At 38.9% G+C, this 21,649-nt stretch overlaps 2 protein-coding genes and 1 pseudogene across 2 annotated transcripts in view; 2 read left to right on the top strand and 1 right to left on the bottom strand.

The window, feature by feature from the left end:
* The window catches only part of SFI1 (SFI1 centrin binding protein), a 103,349-nt gene that overhangs the window by 17,145 nt on the left and 64,555 nt on the right, over positions 1-21,649 (top strand). The window contains exons 4-6 of the mRNA XM_015081480.3: positions 6,728-6,901; positions 8,795-8,866; positions 17,221-17,331. Coding sequence (XP_014936966.2) covers positions 6,728-6,901; positions 8,795-8,866; positions 17,221-17,331 — 357 coding nt within the window. The remainder of the gene's footprint in view (positions 1-6,727; positions 6,902-8,794; positions 8,867-17,220; positions 17,332-21,649) is intronic.
* On the bottom strand, positions 1,186-1,863 carry LOC106983302 (40S ribosomal protein S20-like; annotated as a pseudogene).
* On the top strand, positions 6,973-8,788 carry LOC106983272 (60S ribosomal protein L32-like). The gene is made up of 2 exons (XM_053206453.1): positions 6,973-6,987; positions 7,285-8,788. The coding sequence occupies exons 1-2, from the start codon at positions 6,973-6,975 to the stop codon at positions 7,708-7,710; spliced, it is 441 nt and encodes a 146-aa protein (XP_053062428.1). The 3' UTR covers positions 7,711-8,788.

The raw sequence follows: 21,649 nt of genomic DNA, 5'->3' as shown, positions 1-21,649 counted from the left end.
ACAAAAACTGTTGGGGTTTTAATTGGGATTACTTTGAAGATATAGATCAGATTGGGAAAAATAATTGTATTTTGGTGAGTCCTAAAATTTTCCCTGTAAGAATGTTTACAACCTTACCCCCCCCCCCCCAGTAATCACTACACCCAACATGGGGCTTAAAATCATAACCCCAAGATCAAGAGTCACGTGCTCTACCGACTGAACCAGCCAGGTGCCCCAAATGTTTACAACTTTCGTTAGATTTACTCCTGTGCTTGGTGTTTATGGTTTGAAAACATTTATATACTGAAAACAGTATATAAATAGTTTTATTTTTGTTAGTTTATAGAAATACACAGATTCTGAATTTCTGAATTCACATAATCTCCAAAATTTCTTTTCCCCTAAATCTCTTGGTGTTTTCTCAGCACTCTCAGAGTTATTGAGACATGTGTAGACCCTTATAAAATTTGACTTGCTCAACAGGCACATTCTCTACTGAGATGGTACAAGGAACGCTTTGCCCTTTCTTGTCCTTTGTTTTTATTGAGGTATAATTGATGTACAACATTATGTTAGTTTCAGGTATACAGCATAATGATTTCTGTGTTTGTATATATTGTAAAATGCTCACTACAGTGTCTAGTTAACATCTTTCATCATACGTAATTACAGAATTTTTTTGTGATGAGAACTTTTAAGATTTACTCTCTTAGCAACTTTCAAATATGCAGTCTAGTGTTATTAACCATAGTCACCATGCTGTACATTATATCCCCATGACTTATTTATTTTATAACTAGCAGTTTGTAGCTTTTGACTCCCGGCACCTGTTTTGACCACCCACCCCACCTCTGGCAACCACCAATCTGTTCTGTGTATCTGTGAGCTTGTTATTTTGTTTTTTGTTTTGTTTTAAGATTCCACATATAAGCAAAATCATATGGCATTTGTCTTTCTCTGTGTGACTTGTTTCACTTAGCACAGTGCCCTCAAGGCCACTGATATTGCAAACGGCAGGATTCCATCCTTTTTTATGACTGAAGAATATCCTATTGTATATATTATTACCACAATTTCTTTGGTCATTTACCTGCCAGTGGACACAAGTTATTTCCGTCTTATTCCTTTATAATACATGCTATATATATATACATATGTATATGCTATAGTGAACATGGGGTTGTGTATATCTTTTAAATTTTTTTTTTAACGTTTATTTATTTTTGAGACAGAGAGAGACAGAGCATGAGCAGGGGAGGGTCAGAGAGAGAGGGAGACACAGGATCTGAAACAGGCTCCAGGCTCTGAGCGGTCAGCCCAGAGCCTGACGCGGGGCTCGAACTCACGGACCGTGAGATCATGACCTGAGCCGAGGTCGGACGCTTAACCAACTGAGCCACCCAGGCGCCCCGTGTGTGTATCTTTTAGAGTTACTTCAGATAAATCCTCAGAAGTGGAATTGCTAGATCATATGGTAGGTCTATTTTTAATTTTTCTTTTACCTTATAATCAATTTATTAAAAAGGTTGATTTAAGCATCTGTAATGGTGATGTCAACCTCAATTCCTGGCTCAATACTGATGAAAGTAATCTGTTTAAAAATCTCAGAAGGATTGTGCAAATCAATGAGTCGCTTATGGATCCTCATATGAAAACGATCTCAAGTCTTAGAACCGTCACCACAAGGAGTTTCTCTTGTAATGATTCTGAGAGTCTTGGTGGGCATCCAAACTGGTCCTTTCACTTTTCTTTTGTGCCTCTGATCAAGTCAGCACATACCTTCTCCAAAGATTTTACATTGTGGCTGGTTATAGTAATTCTAATTTGGAGAATTGCCACCTCTTGTTCCATGGGTGTCTTCCTGGTGTCTTTAGAAGCCATGGCTGTATCATGGCTTCCTGAACGACTTGTTCCTCAATAAGACAAACAGCGATGAGTCAGGAGCAGTCTATCTTAAATTTTTTGAGGAACTTCCATATTGTGTTCCACAGTGGCTCCTGGAGTTTGCATTTCCACCAATAGTGTACAAGGGTGTTGTTTTCTCCACATCCTCACCAACGGTTATTATTTCTTATATTTTTGATACAGCTGTTCTCACAAGTGTGAGGTGGTATCTCATTGTGGGTTTTTAAAAAGTTTATTTATTTAGAGAGAGAGAGAGAGAGAAAGTGTGCACGAGTGCAAGGGAAGGGCAAAAGAGAGGGAGAGTCCTAAGAAGGCTCTGCACTGAGAGCAGGCGCTGCACTCAGTGCAGAGCCCAATGTGGGTCTCAGTTTCACAACTATGAGATCATGAGCTGAGATGAAACTAAGAGTCAATCACTTAACATACTGAGCCACCCAGGCACCACTCATTGTGGTTTTGGTGTGCATTACCCTGATGATTAGGTATGTTGAGCATCTTTTCATGTACCTGTCCACCATTTGCATGTCTTCTTTGGACACATGTCTATTGAGATTCTCTGCCTGTTGCAAACTATGAGTCTGGAGTTCTCTCTTGTCCAGCAAGAGAGTGGATGCAGAATTGAATAAGAGAAAGGCTAATGTCTGGGAGGAGACAAGAGCCCCGAATGGGATTTTGTCTCTGTATTTATTGAGCTCTCATGATCTTACACATGTGGTGACATGAAGAAAATAGTCAGGTAGTAATCATTAACTTGTGTGTGTAAAAAGCAAGGGCCTGGGTGGCAAGTGGCATTTGTGATCAGAGCACAATAGTATATTGGTGCCAGACGGAAAGTAGTTTACTATAACGAGTTACTTGTGATCCCATTATAATATCTTGCTAACTAACCTTGGGCACTTTCACCCTGTGGTGGCGACTTTCACCCTTAAGCTTTTTTAACTCATTTATGTAAATATAAGGAATTCTTGAACCTGTTTCCCCACATCTGCCCATTTGTAAATTGGATTGTTTTGTTTTTTTATTTTTATTTTTTGCTGTTGAGTTGTAGGAGTTCTTTATATACTTTGGGTATTAACCCCTTATCAGACATATGATTTGCAAATATTTTTTTTCATTCAGTAGATTGTTTTTGCATTTTGATTATTTCAGTTGCTGTGAAGAAGGTTTTTAGTTTGATTTAGTCCCATGTGTTGATTTTTGCTTTTGTTGCTTTTGCTTTTGGTGTCAAATCCAAAAAAATCAGTACTGAGACCAGTGTCAAGGAGCTTACCATTTATGTTTTCTTTTAGGAGTTTTATAGTTCCATGTCTTATGTTCACGTCTTTAATTCATTTTGAGTAAATTTTTGTGTATGGTGTAAGATAGTGGTCCAGCTTTATTCTTTTGCATGTAGCTGTCCAGTTTTCCCAACATCATTTATTAAAGAAACTTTCCTCCACTGTATATATTCTTGGTTCCTTTGTCATAAATTAATTGACTATATATGCATGAGTTTATTTCTGGGCTCTCTATTCTGTTTCATTGTTCTGTATGTCTGTTTTTATGCCAATGCCATACTGTTTTGATAACTATAGGTTTGTAATATAGTTTGAAATCAGGGACCAGGGGGTCTCCAGCTTTGTTCTTTTTTCTCAGGATTGCTTTGACTACAAGGTCTTTCTTGGTTCCATACACATTTTAGGATTATTTGTTCTATTTCTGTGAAAAATGCCACAGGAATTTTCATAAGGATTGCATTGAATCTGTAGATGGCTTTGGGTAGTAAAGATATTTTAACAGTATTGATTCTTCTGACCCATGTCACGGAGCGTTTGAGGTGACTTGATAGAATACTGCAAGTAACAAGAATCGACTGTATATACATTTTTGATATTGACTTTGTATCAAATAGTCTTGATAGATTCTTATAAATTTTAGTAATATACCTGTAGGTTTTTTGGGGTTTTCTACATGCATAATCATGTCATATGCAAAATGACACTTTATTGCCCCCTCTTTAATCTTTATGACTATAGTTTCTCTTTTGTGCCTTAGTCTGCCAGCCAGGACCTCCAGTACAATGTTGTACAGAAATGGTATTGGTCTTACTTGTCATATTCATAATCTCCAAGGGAAAGCTGTCAGTGTTTCACCTTAAGTATGGTATCTGCATAAGTTTTTCTTAGATAGCCCTCAGTAGATTAAGGCTAGTGTAAGATTTTTGTCATGAATGGATATTGAAAATTTTTTAGTCAATTCTGTTTTCTGCATCTATTGAAATGACTATATGATTGTCTTTTCTTTTTTAAATCTTTATTTAATGTGTATTTAATATTTATTTTGAGAGGGAGAGTATGTGTGCAAGCAGTGGAGGGGCAGAGAGAGAGGGAGATCCCAAACAGGCTATGTGCTGTCACCAAAGAGACTGACACAGGGCTCAAACTCATGAACCATGAACCATGAGATCATGACCTGAGCTGAAACCAAGAGATGGATGCTTAACCAACTGAGCCACCCTATATGATTGTCCCCTATATGATTATCTTAATGGTTGACTTTTCTTTTCTTTTCTTTTTTTTAAGGTTTTATTTTTAAGCAGTCTCCACACCCAGTGTGGGGCTTGACCTCACAACCCTGAGAGCAAGAGTTGCACTCTCCACCCACTGAGCCAGCCAGGCTCCCCTTCATGGTTGAATTTTCTAATATTAATTAACCTTCTCTGTTTCTGGAATTAATCCTCCCTCATATTATATTATCCTTTTTCTATGTTGCTGACTTAAGTTGGCTGCTATTTTGTTTAGATTTTTATGTATATATTCATTAATGAGATTGATATAAATTTTTCTTTCTTCAAATGTCCTTGTTAGGTTTTGTGTTAAGGTTATGGCTAGTCTTCTAAAACCACCTAATTTTATATAGATTTTGGGTGGGTAGTGTTCCTTTTTTAAAAAAGAGTTCTCAGAGTAGTTTATGTGAGATTGGCGTGAATTTTTCCTTAAATTTTGACAACAAATCATCTAGGCCTAGAGTTTTCTTTGTGGGAAGGTTTTTATTACTGTTTATTGTTGCTAATGGTTATTGGACTGTTCATATTTTATACTTCTTGTGTGGTTTTGATAACTTTTTTTTTGTAGCCGTCTATCCATTTTACCTGCATCTTCGTATTATTTGTATCAAGTTGTTTACAAGTGTATTCTTAGGATCTGTAATGATGTTTCCTTTTTCCCCCTAATATTGATTTATTTGGCTTTTTCTCTCTCTTCTTGACCAGTTTAATTGACTATTTGTCAATTTTATTAGTGTTTTTAAAGAACTAACTTTTCTTTTTGATCTTCTCTATTTTTGTTTTCTATCTATGCAAAAAAGAATTAACATTGCAGGCTGGAGACTACTATTCTTAGAAAGTCCTGGGGCGCCTGGGTGGCGCAGTCGGTTAAGCGTCCGACTTCAGCCAGGTCACGACCTCGCGGTCCGTGAGTTCGAGCCCCGCGTCAGGCTCTGGGCTGATGGCTCAGAGCCTGGAGCCTGTTTCCGATTCTGTGTCTCCCTCTCTCTCTGCCCCTCCCCCGTTCATGCTCTGTCTCTCTCCCAAAAATAAATAAACGTTGAAAAAAAAAATTAAAAGAAAAAAAAAAAGAAAGTCCTGGTTGCAGGGGTACCTGGGTGGCTCAGTCAGTTAAGCATCTGACTCTTGATCTCAGCTCGGGTCATGATCTCAGGGTTGTGAGTTCAAGTCCTATATTTAAAAAAAAACGTAAGATAAAAGAGGGGAGCCTGGGTGACTCAGTCAGTTGAGGGTCTGACTTCTCTTCAGGTTATGATCTTGTGGTTCAGGGGTTCAAGTCTCACATCAGGCTCCCTGCTGTCAGTGTGGAGCCCACTTCAGATCCACTGCCTCCCTCTCTCTGTGCTCTTTCTCTCTCCAAACAATATAAACATTAAAAAAAAAGAAAAAAGAAAAGAATGTCCTGCTTACAAGGTTGGCCCCTGATGTGTCTAGGAACTTAGATTTGAAGAGGGTTCTCACCAATCCCCAACTGATAAGGATAGTTAACTGTGCCTGAACTGTTTGTGCAAACAATGTGGTATATGCTGAATACCTGCTCTCCTTCCAGGAGTCTAGAATTTTGGTATGTGATCAGTAGAGGGTGCCTGTAGGACCAGCACCCAGTAAAAACTTTGGGCATTGAGTCTCTAAAAAGCTTCCCTGATAGACAATACTTCACACATGTTCACACAGTTCGATGCTGGGGGAATTAAGGGTATCCTATGTGACTACCCTGGCAGAGGACTCTTGGAAGCATGCATTTGATTTCTAGCAGCCTTTGCCCCATTCCCCTTTTCTCTTTTCTGATTTTGCTTTGTGTCCTCTTGCTGTAATAAATCATAGCTATGAGTATAACTATATGCAAGTACTGAGTCCTTTTTTTTTTTAATGTTTGTTAATCTTTGAAGGAGAGAGACAGAGCGTGATGGGGGGAAGCCAGAGAGAGAGAGGGAGACAGAATCCAAAGTAAGCTCCAGGCTCTGAGCTGTCAGCACAGAGCCCAATGCGGGGCTCGAATTCACAAACTGAGAGATCATGACTGAAGTCGGATGCTTAACTGACTGAGCCACTCAGGTTCCCCCTCTGAGTCCTTCTTTCTAATCATCACTGAACCTAGGGTAGCCTTGGGGATGTTTGACACACCATTGTGAATGGCAGGTATTTCTATCTGAGATTGGGCTACTTATTGTCCATATTTATCAGTCTGTCTCATTGAGCTTATCTATTTAATTTCACTTGTGCATTAAAAGAGATTTGCATCACATACAGAGATAATTTGATTCTCCCTTTTCCCCGTTACTCCTCAAATTTAAGGTCTTTTAGGGATGGTGCAGTTAAGAAACCTTATCCTCCAAAGATACTGGCCAACAAGAAGTCGTCTGCCTTCTCTGGGATCCAGAGAGAGCTACCTAGTGCTGGTCATCCAGTGCAGTATCATGCCTCACATGGTTGGACCCGAAGGAACCAGTTACGAGAATTGCGCATCAGGTGAGCTTGCGAGTGGTCATCTGCCTGCAATGATGTTTCCATTGTTCTCCCTTCTTGGTTAAAATGAGGGAATGATTCTTCTTTTCGTATCTCAGTTATTTAGGTGGGGACTTTGATGCCTGCTCTTTGTGGCAGAATGTTCAGAAGAAAAGGACATTTAGGAATCTGCAGACTTAAAATCTGTCATTCTGTGTTTTCATTCACATTCTCTAGTTGGGCCCCACAATGTGTTAAGCTATAAGGAGTCTCCAGAAAAAGTCTAAACATAGTCTGAGAGAAATTAGTGTTTTCCACTACTCTTGATTAGGTCTACCAAAGGCATTCATTTATTCATTTAACAAAAATTTATCAGGCCTTCTCTTCCTTGGCGCTGCCTGTGACAGCCATTTCCTGTTGGCATCATAGCTGCCCTCGGACCTCTGGTGAAGCCCAAGGTCATTAAAAAGAGGACCAAGAAGTTTATCTGGCACCAGTTAGACCAGTATGTCAAAATTAAGTGCAACTGGCAGAAACCTAGAGTCATTGACAATAGGGTGTGCAGGAGATTCAAGGGCCAGATCTTGATGCCCAGAATTGGTTACAAGAGCAACAAGAAAACAAAGCACATGCTGCCCAGTGGCTCCCAGAAGTTCCTAGTCCACGGTGTCAAGGAGCTTGAAGTGCTGCTGATGTACAGTAAATCTTACTGTGCAGAAATTGCTCACAGTGTCTTCTCCAAGAACTGCAAAGCCGTTGTGGAAAGAGCAGCCCAGCTGGCCCTCAGAGTCACCAATCCCAATGCCAGGCTGCACGGTGAAAAAAATGAATAGACAGCTTATGTGCACATCATATTTGGGTTAATAAAACCATAAAACTACAAAAAAGATTTGTCAGGTACCTATTTAGCCAGGTGGTGGGCTACATGCTGAGCATACAAGATGAATAAGACATTCCCGGTCCATGACCTCATGAAAGCTTAAAATCATGTGGGCTTGACAGACTGTTAAACAAGTCACAACAAAGCATGATAAGTGCCATAAGAGGATGTGGCACTGTGGGCCATGTGGTTATAACAGTTCCACTGGTGTAGCCAGCAGGAACTTCCCAGGGGAAGTGGAGTTTAAGTCAAGTCCTAAAGGATAATGTAAGAATAAGCTGGATAAAGGGCAGAAGGAAAAAGAGTGTTCCAAGCCAAACCTGGAGACCAACTGGCCAAGACAAGCCAACTTTTTTTGTGTATAACAGGTACTGTGCTGGGTACTTGGGATGCTATAAGACATGGTCCCTGCTCTCAGGGACTCACAGTCCAGAGCCAACAACAGGCACCCTGTGAGCCCATTACTATGATTTGGTGTCATAACTTTACATTATACTAAGGGTTGAAACAGAGTTTTGAGGGTGTAAAGCTATTCACTATGTTTGGTTTGGGGAAGGTCCAGGAAGGCTTCACATAGGAGCAAGCATTGAAGATGAGCCTTGATAGGTAAGTGGGCATTTGCTAGGTATTTTAGGCAATAAGAAAAACACGAATAAAAGTATTATCATGTACTTCCTTTTCCTCAACTCTGAAGTTTCATTGACAAAATACTTTGTATTGAAAATATTTTTTGAAAATAATCTGCTTGGGGTGCCTGGCTGGCTCAGTAGGTGGAGCATGCAACTCTTGATCTCAGGGTTGTGAATTCGAGCCCCACAGTGGAGGTAGAGACTACTTAAAAAAACTGCTTGATCTTGGTTTTATAAGTCTGTCCCATCCTATGCTCTATTTGCTACAAGATCAGCTATGATTCACCTTTTGATTCATGCTAGCATCTCTCCCCCTGGGACCTTAGTTTCCTTCTGCTTTCCAGAAAGTTGATAACATAAGTCAAATGGAGTTTTAAAATGTGTATATCCTTTCTTTGCTTCTTTCAGATGCGTGGCCAGAAAGTTCTTATATTTGTGGATTCGAGTAACTTTTGGAAGAGTATTTCCCTCTAAAGCCAGGTAGTATTAGCTCAGAACACCAAACTTCTCTGAGTTTGTTCTAGGTTTTATTTTATATTAAGCTCATGTGTAACCTTTGTTATGGCATGTGTTACATTCTTCTCCTGCTGCCCTCCAGTGTCCAGCAGGCATCTGATATAATGGTGACCTAGCAGAGAGTAGTTTGAATGCATGTGTGAAGCAATCGGAAATAAACCAAGATAGCTAAGACCCTCTGTGAAAAGGTATTCTGAGTATTTGCCCAGAAATAAGCAATTTCCTTCAGGACACTGTTGAGACTGACCACATTGACATGATCTAGCACAGGACCTGGGGGAAAAGTTGCATTGGCAAGGGGAGTGAAATTTTAGTCAAGAGAATGTCCCTGTGCCACACCTTCCCTCTGTATGGGCCACTGCCCCCTGCTACAGGTTTTGGTTAAAATTGCTTTAACTGCAGTACCCAGAATGGATTGCTAGGGGGAGACACCAGCATCAGGGACACATGCAAGAGGTAGTGGGGTTGGAGAGAAGGGGCCAGTGTATGGTATATTTCAGAGGAAGAATTGGCAGCCGTTGAGATGTAAGCATTTTTTTTTTTTTTAAACTGGAATGTTGTGGGTTCTTAACCTCTCTATTCTTCCCTTGTTACAACCTTTCGTTTCATTTTTCTGACATTGTCACTTTACTAATATGAAACTTCATCCAAATTTTTTGATTCAAACTCCTTTAAGCAAATTTGGCCTGTGGGTGTTCTCTGAAATCTTTTTTTTTTTCACTTTTTTTATTTCACTTTCATTTTTGAAGGATATTTCACTCCATAGAGAAATCTAGGTTGCCAGTTTTCCCTCCAGCATTTTGAAGATATTTCATTGTCTTATGGCTTCCATTTGTAAGTTGTTAGTCTAATTATTGCTGTTTTGAAGATTCATTATCTTATTTTTCAAAGTTTTAATATGATATGACTAGGTATGGATTCATTTTCTTAAAGTCTTAGCTCATGCTGACATAATAAGTCACAGGGTTTTGGTTTTTTGCTTTGTTTTATGTACACATCTTCCTGGCATACTTTCTTTGTCCAAAGTCATGTTATTCTCCTTTTCCTTTCTCTTACAATCACTTGCATGAGATTTGACCTCAGATACTTTGTTGCTTTTTTTATTTTTCGTATTTTTTTAACGTTTATTTTTGAGACCAAGAGAGTGAGAGAGAGTGAGAGCGAGAGCGAGAGCGCGAGAGAGAGAGAGAGAGAGAGAGCATGAGAGTGGGAGAGGGCCAGAAAGGGAAGACAGAGAATCAGAAGCAGGCTCAGCACAATGAGCACAGAGCCTGGTGCAGGGCTTGAAACCAAGGGTTGGACGCTTAACTGACTGAGCCACCCAGGGGCCCCTGTTGCTTTTTAAATTTTTTTAAATTTTTTTTTTTAATGTTTATTTATTTTTGAGACAGAGAGAGACAGAGCATTAACGGGGAGGGTCAGAGAGAGGGAGACACAGAATCTGAAACAGGCTCCAGGCTCTGAGCTGTCAGCACAGAGCCCGATGCGGGGCTCGAGCCCACGGACCGCAAGATCATGACCTGAGCCGAAGTCGGCTGCTTAACCGACTGAGCCACCCAGGCGCCCCGCCCCCCCCCCCCCCCATTGCTTTTTATGTGGAATTAATCTCTCTGAACTTTTAGAGCAAGGCAAGGTCAGTTAACTTTCCTGATTTCACAGAGCTGTCTCATTTGTAGTATTAAAAAAAATCATGCTGTCTTGCTCTATAGGATATCCTGGTTCTGTTCTCCTAAAATACTTGGTCTGATCCTCTCTTTCCTCTTCTCGATTGTCCCTCTCCTCAATTTCTATTCTACTCCCTGCAGCTTTTTCTCAGTATGAAGCTCTGTCCTAAAAGGGAGCCTGGCATGTTGGGTCTGAGACTATAGGCACTGGACTGCTCCAGCTGTTTCGGTTCTTTCTACATGAGCCGTGGTAACTGAGGGGACAGAGTTCCTGTCAGGTTCAGCTGCTAGTCTCAAATTGGGCCTCTGCACTTTGCAGTGACTGCTTATTGGCTGTTTGGAGGTTTTCCCATTCTCCAGCTCCTTAGATGCCACCCTCATTGTTCTTTCTTCCTCCTGTAGAAATATTAATACTATGCAGGTCTTTTGACTGTGGATGGTTTGTCCCTGTCTGCTTGCATTTTGGATTTATGGCAATACCTTGTCACCTGGTTTTGTTGTAACTGATACATGAATTTTTGGTTTTGCTACGTGGTTGCCGTATGTGTTTTACAGGGATTCAGAGACAGGAAAACTATGTTGCGCCCTCTGCTATCTTCACCAAATTCTTTTCCTACTTAATTTTACTTTACTTAATATTTGACCCATATTTAACTGGAAACCTTTTTTTTCAAGTAATACTCATTTATATTCCAAATACTTGGGAAATGCTGATTATATCAGTTAGGAATGCATTTAGGGCGCCTGGGTGGCTCAGTCTGTTAAACATCGGACTTTGGCTCAGGTCATGATCTCGCGGGTTGAGAATTTGATCCTGGAGTTGGGCTCTGTGCTGACAGCTCAGAGCGTGGACCCTACTTCAGATTCTGTGTCTCCCTCTCTCTCTGCCGCTCCCTCTACTCACGCTGTCTCTCTCTCTCTCTCTCTCAAAAAAATAAACATTAAAAAAAAGAAATGTATTTGATTCTAAATAAGAGAAACTCTGGCAATAGCTTTAACAAATTGGGATTTGCTTTTTCTCATAAGCAGTCTGGAGGATGGTGTTGGTTTAGCTGTTCAGTGATGCCATCAGAGACTCAGGCTTTTAGTACCTTTCAAGTTCACCATTCTTAATATATTGCCCCTTTGTTCTCAGAGATGACACTGCATAGTTGCAAAATGAGTGTTCTATTTTACACAGGAAGGAGTAAGGGAAGGGTGGTGTCAGCTAGATCTGTCTCTTACGCAGGAAAACAAAACTTTCCTGAAAGCCCTCAGCTGCATTCTGCTTCTGCCTCATTGGCCAGCAAAAGAGCTGGCTACCTTTTGCTGCAAAGCAGGCTGGGAAAGAAACCTTTCCAGCCTCTGCAGTTGGATGCCTGTGAGGAAGCAAAGGCTTGACTCTGGATGTTGGGTTAGCCAGTGACAGATGTTGGCCATACTGCTTTGAAATGATCACATTATTATACTCTTTACTTTCTTTGCTCTTGAATAGTAAGGGTATGGAGGAAAGAATACTGGACTGGAATTGGGGAGACCCAAGTTTTGGTCCTAGCCCAGATCCCAGGTAATTGTTTGGTCTAGGATAAGTTATGGCTCTGGGCCTTCTGAAATTGTAAAAAGAGAGAGTGAGAATGCTATTTGTTGTCTAAGCATCTATCAGAGTTAGTATTCTGATACTGTGTTTCCATTGACTTAGAAATTTGTGATGTTTTTTTTTTTTTTTTTCAAGTTGTAATCTCTCTTTAAATCAAGTGGGTTGTTATTTGGGGGAAAATTTTACATACTGATCTTTGCTTTTTTTGTTATTGTTTTGGTCTTTTTCCATGTTATTTATTCCTCACTTTTAGGAATATTAGAGAATTATTTCATACCAGAAAATGCAGAATAATGCCTTTATATTCTTGGAAATTTTTTTAACTTTTATAAACTGGCATTGTTTTATCATTAATAAACTGAATCAAAATGATCATTGAATTAGTAGGGTGAAAATAATGCAGTATATGTCCATTTATAAGGTAGTCATAAATATGAGGTAGTTAGCTATTTTTCTGAAGAGGAGATCTAAATAAAAATTTTTGGCTAACTTGGGAAGTAGGTAAAATGCTCTTGTCTATTTATAGTATTTATTTATTTTCTAAGTTTATTTATTTATTTTGAGAGAGAACAAGTGGGTGAGGAGCAGAGAGAGAGGGAGAGAGAGAGAATCTCAAGCAGGCATTGCAGTGTCAGTGCAGAGCCCAACACAGGGCTTGAAGTCACAAACTGTGAGATCATGACCTGAGCCAAAACCGAGTTGGACACTTAACCAACTGAACCACCCCAGCGCCCCTATAGTATTTATTTATTTTTATTTACAATATTTAATTCATCAATATTTCTTTCTCATTCTTAGCTAATGGCCTTGCTTCCTATTTTCTTGATAGAAACAACAGAAGAGACTTGCACAAGCTCCCTCCACCACATCCACCCACTCACCGTGAGCATCTATCACCATGCAACTTGCTTTCCCTACTGTTAGGCCAGTGACCTGTCCTTGCTCTCATCTGCGGCAAAATTTTTGGCTTCTGCATTCGGTTGCCTTTGTGCCTACTCAAGGCCATCACCCTAGCAATTTTTTTTTTCTCTTTTCTGCATTATCAATGTTTTGCTCTCTACTGGATCATTTGCACCAGCATATAATACCCTTTATTTCTCTTATCCTGAAAAAAATAAAATCTCTTTGGCTGTAGGTCCTCCTGCAGCTAGCACTCTGTATCTTTGCTCCCCTTTACATCAACTCCCCTGGCCAGACTCGGTGTGTCCAACATGTCTTGTAATCTACCCTTAAATCTATCCCACTAGGCTTTAGATTCTACTCCTCCACCAAAACTATATTTGTTAAGGTCATTGCATTTGCCAAAATTAGTGGTAAATTCTGAAACTTCCTCTTACTTGGCCTACCAGGAAGCGAGACAGTCTGTCATTCCCTTCTCTGAGAAGCCCTTTCTTCTTGCACCTTCCGGGTTACCATCCTCTCATGATTTCCCTTTTCCTTCTTTGACTGCTCCATCTTTCTTTTGTGGATTCCTCCTCACCTAAATACCCAGTGCCACATCTTTGTGCTGCTTCTGTGTACCTCACAATCGTGATAATCTCATCAACTCTTAGGATGATTCCCAAATATATACATCCCGCCCAGACCTCTCTCTTGTCCAGATGCTATGTATGTGACAATTCCACTGTGTGTCTAATAGATGTCACAACTTAACTATGTCCAAACCTGAAATCTAGAGCATCCCCACAAACCTCTCTGCTGAGCCTTCTCCCTCTCCGTTAATGGAAACTCCCATATTTCCAGGGACTTGGGTCAGAAACCCGGGAGTCACCTTTGACATCTCTCTCTCATACCCCAGTTTACAATGCCAAATGCCCAAATTGTGTTGACATAACTTTCAAGATATATTCAGACTCCACCTCTCTTCAGCACTTCCAGTACCACCCTGGTCCAAGCCGTCATCATGTCTCCCCCTGAATGACTGCAGTAACTTCACTGGTCTCCTATTTCCAGCCCTAGCCCCAGTCAGTCTTTTCACAACTGGTATTCTGAGTAAATCAAGTCATGTCCCTCCTCTGCTCAGATGGCTTCCCTTCTGGCCAAGAGTAAAAGCCATAGTCCTTATGATGGCCTATAAAGCCAATTGACTTTTTTGTTATCTATCTATGGATTTTTTAAAAATTTCTGCTGTCATATTTAAAATTCCCAACATCTCTTTTTTGTTCTCTGAATATTCCTTTTTTTTTAAGAAATAGCATCCTGTAGGTTCATAATCTTTTGAAGTTAATGTAGCTATTTGTTTTTAGGATTTTTGCTTATATTGTCTGTTTCTTCTGAGCCCTTTTTTTCTCTGTGCTTTTGGTCATTGTCTCATATTGGAGCCTTTCCTCAAATATCAAAACGTCCTTTCATTGTCTATTCATATTTAAGAGTTAGGCACTAAAATGCTAATTTTGGAATCCTTTCTATGTATGCATAAGGACTTATAAACTGAAGGCTTCACTTTAGGCTTTTGAGGTAGAGACTGGACAGTTTCACTGAGGAACCTTCAGCTGTCACTATCCAGAAGCCTTTTCTGTTAGGTGGTTGATCATGTTCCCCAGAGGAGAGGAATCCTCCAAATTCTTTCTGGGCTGGAGTGGCTTGGAGGTGGGTGGTAGTGATTATACACTTGGAATGTGGATCTCACTGTTGAGTATGTGGACTTTCCATTTAAGACCCTCTCCAGATCTCTGCTGATATTCTGCAGTCCAGTGTTCCTCTGTTGAGCTTCTCCAGAGATAAACCCAAGTCTCTGCTTGGGTGAATAAAAGGATGGAGGGGCCTAATTGCTGCTTATGCCCAGGCTTGCAAACAATCCTGTGTTTTCATCTCCACCCAGGGCTCCTTCATTCCTGATGCCTCATGTTCCCATGCCTCTCTGAGGTCTGTGCCACCAGCTGGTTGCTTCTTGACTCCCACAGGACAAGATACTTAGTACTCTCTTGGCTTTCTCTGATATGGTATGATATGTTGATTCAGTTCTCTGATATGGTGATTCAGTTGCCTGCGCTATCATTTAAAATTTGTTGACATCTTGGGGCGCCTGGGTGGCTCAGTCGGTTGAGCGTCCGACATCGGCTCAGGTCACGATCTCACGGTTCGTGGGTTCGAGCCCCGCGTCGGGCTCTGGGCTGATGGCTCAGAGCCTGGAGCCTGCTTCCGATTCTGTGTCTCCCTCTCTCTCTGCCCCTCCCCCACTCATGCTCTGTCTCTCTCTGTCTCAGAAATGAATAAACATTAAAAAAAAAATTAAAAAAAAAATTTGTTGACATCTCTAATCTATCATTGTTGCTCCTATTCTCTTTGTCTTTGTGAGTTTACACCTTTTGAAATGTATGTGCTGTTATTTTAGTGGGGTTTAGGAAGAGAAGGATGTTGATGGATAGTAGTAGATGATGGAAGGAAGTACATGTGCACATGGAAGTGGTTCTTTTCCATGAAATTTTTAAAAAATTGTGATCAAAGTTGTTTAAAAATTCTTCAGGGGCACCTGGGTGGCTCAGTCAGTTAAGCGATCGACTCTTGATTTCAGCTCAGGTCATCATCTCACCGTTTGTGAGACTAAGCCTTGCATCAGGCTCTGTGCTGTGAGCTTGGGATTCTTTCTCTGCCCTTCCCCCAGTCATGCTTTCTCTCTCTCAAAATAAACAAACATTAAAAAAAATGTTTTACTATAGACACATGTAATAGGAAACACTAGTCTTCTATAATCTTCCTGAGAGAAAACCACTGGTAATAGTTTGGTATTGTGGAGATGTTTTCAGGCTTTTAGTATGTATAATATAATTATTTTTATGTATGCAGAGTACATGCATATAGATGTATATGTTTTTATGTATGTCTACAAATATGTATGTGTGTGCATACATTATATATGTGTAAATATATACAAATTTGTATGCATTCTAACATAGTAGTGGAAATACAAAAAAAATGTAACTTTAGAGGTGCCTGAGTGGCTTAGTCGGTTAAGTGTCCGATTTTGGTTCGGGTCAGGATCTCATGGTTTGTGAGTTCAAGCCCCACATTGGGCTCTCTGGTGTCAGCGCAGAGGCTGCTTCTGATCCTCTGTCTCCTTCTCTCTCTGCCCCTCCCCCATTTGTTCGTGCTGTCTCTCAAAAATAAATAAACATGAAAAAAATTAACTTTAGAAAATGGTGTCATACATACTATGAGGTAGCTTTATTTTTTCACCTAACTACTTCTCTGGAACATCTCATTTCAGTATCTTTAGCTCCACTTCACAAAAAATGACTAGGTGAAGTTAGTTGAATTTAACCTATCCATCCCTTTGAGGGACATTATCAGTCACCTCCACAGTGCCTGTTAGCATCAACACAATCTGCCATTGCTTTTGTTTTCTTTCTTATTACCTTTGTCCCCTCTTTATAGCCTCTACGTATCTTCTAATGTTTTTATAACTCTCCTGGACAGATTCCAGTGAAACTAATATGCTCTGTTCTTATTAAGTACTAGGAATAACATTAAGTATTTGCTTATTTTATAACTTTTAATCTCCTCTATACATAAATGTGAAGTGTAGTTACTACTTTAAAAATATTTTTTAGGGCCACCTGGGTGGCTCAGTTGAGCATCTGACTTTGGCTCAGGTCATGATCTTGTGGTTTGTGAGTTTGAGCCCCACATAGGGCTCGCTGCTGACAGAGCCCGCTTTGGATCCTCTGTCCTGCTCTCTTTGCCCCTCCCCTGGTTGTGCTCTCCCCAAAATAAATAAATATTAAAAAAAAATAATAATAATAAAAACATTTTTTAGTCTGATGAAGAAAAAATGAAGAATAATTTTCAACTCATGGTATTTGAAAAGTCAGATTTTTATTTTACTTTAACCTCCTCAATTGGTAAGATCTGTAGTATAACATTTTTAGCTTTTTTCCTAGTTTAAGTACTTTTTTTTCCTAGTTTAAATACTTCTAAATATATGATCTGAAAATATGTTTTTATTCTATTCTGGTGTTATCAAATAATGAGCCATGCTTTTCTATGAGAATGTAACAGCAATATGAAACTAATTTGGGAACAAATACCAGCTCCCACATCATCATAGATTTTTCTCTGATTTTTGTTCATTGCCAAAGGTGTTACTATGAGCAAAGAATACTACGGAAGGTCTTTGAAGAATGGAAAGAAGAGTGGTGGGTTTTCCAGCGAGAGTGGAAACTCTGTGTTCGAGCAGACTGCCACTATAGGTCAGGTTTCATGTTATATTACTTTAATTTTGCTGATTCACATTATGAAATAGTTATCTGTTGGCATATTTCTGGTCAAAAGGAGAAAGTTTTTTTGTCCCCCAGTTTTATTGAGATATAACTGACATATAACTGTATGAGTTTCAGGTATACAGCATAAAGGTTTGACTTACATATATTGTGAAATGATTACCACAATAAGTGTAGTTAACATCCATTGTCTCATAAAGATACAATAAAAAGAAATGGAAAAAAAAAGAAAAAAGCTTCTTTTAGTTATAATGAGAAGTCTTAGGATTTATTCTCTTAACTTTTACATATATCATACAGTAGTGGTAACTATAGTTATTATGTTGTACATTTCATCCTGAGGACTTATCTATTTTATAATTGGAAGTTTGTGCCTTTTGACTACTTTCCTCCAATTCCTTCTCCCCGTACTCTCCCACCCCCACCTCTGGTAACCACAAATCTGATCTTTTTCTATGAGTTTTTTTGGTTCGTTTTTAGATTCCACAGGTAAGTGAGATCATATAGTATTTGTCTTTGTCCGACTTAATCATTCAATATAATGCCCTCAAGGTTCATCCATGTTGTCACAAATGGCAGAATTTCTTTGTTTTTTATTCCATTGTATATATAGACCACAACTTTATCCATTCATCCATCATGGACAATTAGGTCGTTTCCATATCTTAGCTATTGTAAATAATACTGCTATGAACATGAGGGTGAAAATATCTTTGCAAGTTAGTGTTTTTGTTTACATTAGATATATTCCCAGAAGTGAAATTGCTGGATCATATGGTAGTTCTACTTTTAATTTTTTAGGATCCTCCATATTGTTTTTCATAGTGGCTGTAGCAATTTACAGTCTCCACATTCACACCAGCATTTGTTATCTTTTGTCTTTTTGATAATGGTCATTCTAACAAGTATGAGGTGATAGCTCATTGTGGTTTTTCATTTCCCTGATGACTAGTGATGTTGAGCATCTTTTCATGAACCTGTTGGCCTTACATAGACCTTCTTTGGAAAAATGTCTATTCAGGATCTTTGCCTATTTTTTTTAAATGGGCTCCATGCCCAGCGTAGGCCTTTTACTCATGACTTCAAGATCAAGAGTTGCAGGCTCTACCAACTGAGCCAGCCAGGTACCCCTTTGCCTATTTTTAAATTAGATTATTTGGGGGGTTTGCTATTAAGTTGTATAAGTTCTATATATATTTTGGATATTAACCCTTTATCAGAATTATGGTTTGCAAGTATTTTTTCCCATTCCACAGGTTATCTTTTTCACTTTCTTGATTGTTTCTTTTGCTGTATAGAAGTTTTTTAGTTTGATGTAGTCCTACTTGTTTATGTTTATTTCATTGCTTGTGCTTTAGGTGTCATACCAAAAAAATCATTTCTAAGATGTGAAGGTGCTTTTTCCCTATATTTTCCTTTAGAAGTTTCATGGTTTCAGATCTTATATTTAAGTCTTTAATCCACTGCAAGTTAATTTTTTGTGAGTGGTTTAAGATATGTGTCTGGTATCATTCCTTTACATGTGAATATCCAGTTTTCCCAACACCATTTATTGAAGAGATTGTCTTTTCTCCACTGAGTAGTCTTGGCTCCTTTTTCAAATATTAGTTGACCATATATACTTGGGTTTATTTCTGGGCTTTTGATTCTGTTCCATTGGTCTGTTTGTTTTCATGCCAGTACCATATGCTTTGATTACTATAGCTTTACAACATAGCTTTAAATCAGGAAGTGTGATGCCTCCTGCTTTGTTCTTCTTTCTCAGAATTGCTTTGGATATGTGGAGTCTTTTGTGATTCCACAGAAATTTTAGGATTGTTCTGCTTCTGTAGAAAATGCCATTGGAATCTTGATAGGCTTACATTGAATCTATAGATGGCTTTTGGTAGTATTACTTTAATAATTTTAATAATATTTTATTAGTTAACACTTAATTACATAATTAATTAAATTACATAATGTAATATAATTTTAATAATATTAATTCTTTTAATCCGCGAATGGAATGGATACCTTTACATTTCTCTTTTTTAATGTTTATTATTTTGAGAGAGAGAGTGTGCACATGTGTATTCACACAAAGGGGAGAGGTAGAGAGAGAAGGAGGGAGAGAGAGTCCCAAGTAAGCTCTGCATTGTCAGTGCAGAGCCCTACATGGGGTTCAGTCTCACGAACTGTGAGATTTTCACCTGAGCCAAAATCAAGAGTCAGACACTTAACTGACTGAGTTACCCAGGTGTCCCTACCTTTCCATTTCTTTGTGTCTTTTTTGATTTCTTTTGTCAATGTTTTGTAGTTTTCAGAATAGAGATCTGTCATTTCCTTGCTTAAATTTATTACAAAGTATTTTATTGTTTTTGATGTATTGTAAGTGGAATTGATTTATTTCTTTTTTAGATAATTCACTGTTAGTGTACAGAAATGCTACTGATGTGTGTGTTGATTTTGTAGTCTGCAAAGTTTAATGAATTTATTTATTAAATATAATAGTTTTGAGGCTGAGTCTCTAGGATTTTCTATGTATAAAATACATAGAAACTGCAAATAGGCAGTTTTACTGCTTCCTTTCCAATTCTGATGCCTTTTACTTTTTCTTGACTGCTTGCTCTGACTAGGACTTCCAGTACTATGTTGAATAGGAGTGGTGAGAGTGGACACTTTTGTCTTGTTCCTCATCTTAGGGGAAAAGCTCTCAGGCTTTCTCCATTGGGTATGATGTTAACTGTGGACTTGTCATGTATGGCCTTTATTATATTGAGATATGTTTGGTCTATGCCTAATTTGTTAAATGTCTTTATGATGAGTGGTTGTTGAATTTTGTCAAATGCTTTTTCTGTGTCTACTGAGATGATCCTGTAATTCTTTTCTTTTATTCTGTTAATGTGATATATCACATTGATTTGGAGAAAAGTTTTGAATCATATTCTGTTTTGCTTCAAAATATTTTTAGAGTAAGTAAGATCAAATTCCTAAATTAAACCCAAGCACATGTGCATGTGGGCACACACAAACACACACACACACAGACACCTTTTTAATGTAAGTTACCATTATGTGTTGGTAATGTTCATGATTTCAATAGTGTTTTCTCACTGACACTTCTGTATAATTTCTAATTCTGAGAGTATTCTGTTTTTTAAACTAATAAGTTGATTTAATTTTTATTGATTATGGGAGAAAATATATGCCCAATAGCAGACAGTAAAAAAATAGAAATGGGAAGGAAAAAAAACTCTAAATCTTGACGTTGGTCAAGGGATAAGTAGAGGAAAATGTAAAAATGGGAATTATATTAAATACACATTTTTATACTTTTTTAATTTATTTTTTTTAATGTTTATTTAGTTTTGAGAGAGAGACAGAGCATGAGTGGGGAAGGGGTAGAGAGAGAAGGAGACACAGAATCTGAAGCATGCTTCAGGCTCCAAGCTGTCAGTACAGAGCCAGATGCAGGGCCAAAACTCACAAAACTTGAGGTCATTACCTGAACTGAAGTCAGACACTCAACCAACTGAGCCACCTAGGCACCCTTTTTATCATACCTTTTCTAATAAAAGATTAATGTACCTTATACATCATATCTTCTTAAAATACTATTCACTCTCATAATCTTCTTTATTTAGGTTCTTTGGGTCAGAGTTTCTGATTTATAGATATTTCAGATAAAATATAGACAATGTTGAATCATTCTAATAAGGTGGTAGAGTATGAAATCAAGTCTTAGTCGGGGCGCCTGGGTGGCTCAGTCAGTTAAGTGTCCAACTCTTGGTTTCAGCTCAGATCATGAACTCAAGGTTTTGTGAGTTCAAGCCCCACGTTGAGCTCTGTGCTGACAGCACAGAGCCTGCTTGGGATTTTCTCTCTCTCTCTCTCTCTCTCTCTCTGCGCCCCTCCCTGCTCATGCTGTCTCTGTCTCTCTCAAAAAAATAAATAAATAAACTTAAAAAAAAATCAAATCTTAGGACATGAGATAGTGAAAATATGGAAGGGCTGACAGTCTTTCTTTTAAAAAAAAATGTTTATTCATTTTGAGAGAGAGAATGCAGGCATGAGCAGGAAAAGGGCAGAGAGAGAAGAAGAGAGGGAATCCCAAGGAGGCTCCAAGCTGTCAGTGCAGAGCCGTATGTGGGACTCAGTCTGCTGAATTGTGAGATCATGACCTGAACCAAAATCAAGAGTCAGAGACCACCAAATGAGCCACCCAGGTGTCCCAGGACTGACAGTCTTAATGGGTACAGTGTATGTCTTGAGAAGGAAAAGACAAAGGAAAAGTGTCATTGACCATGTT

Source organism: Acinonyx jubatus, chromosome D3 (assembly GCF_027475565.1).
Source record: "Acinonyx jubatus isolate Ajub_Pintada_27869175 chromosome D3, VMU_Ajub_asm_v1.0, whole genome shotgun sequence".
NCBI classification, from domain to species: Eukaryota; Metazoa; Chordata; class Mammalia; order Carnivora; family Felidae; genus Acinonyx; species Acinonyx jubatus.
The sequence above is the reverse complement of the archived record's forward strand: the minus strand, read 5'-3'. Positions and strand labels throughout refer to the sequence as shown.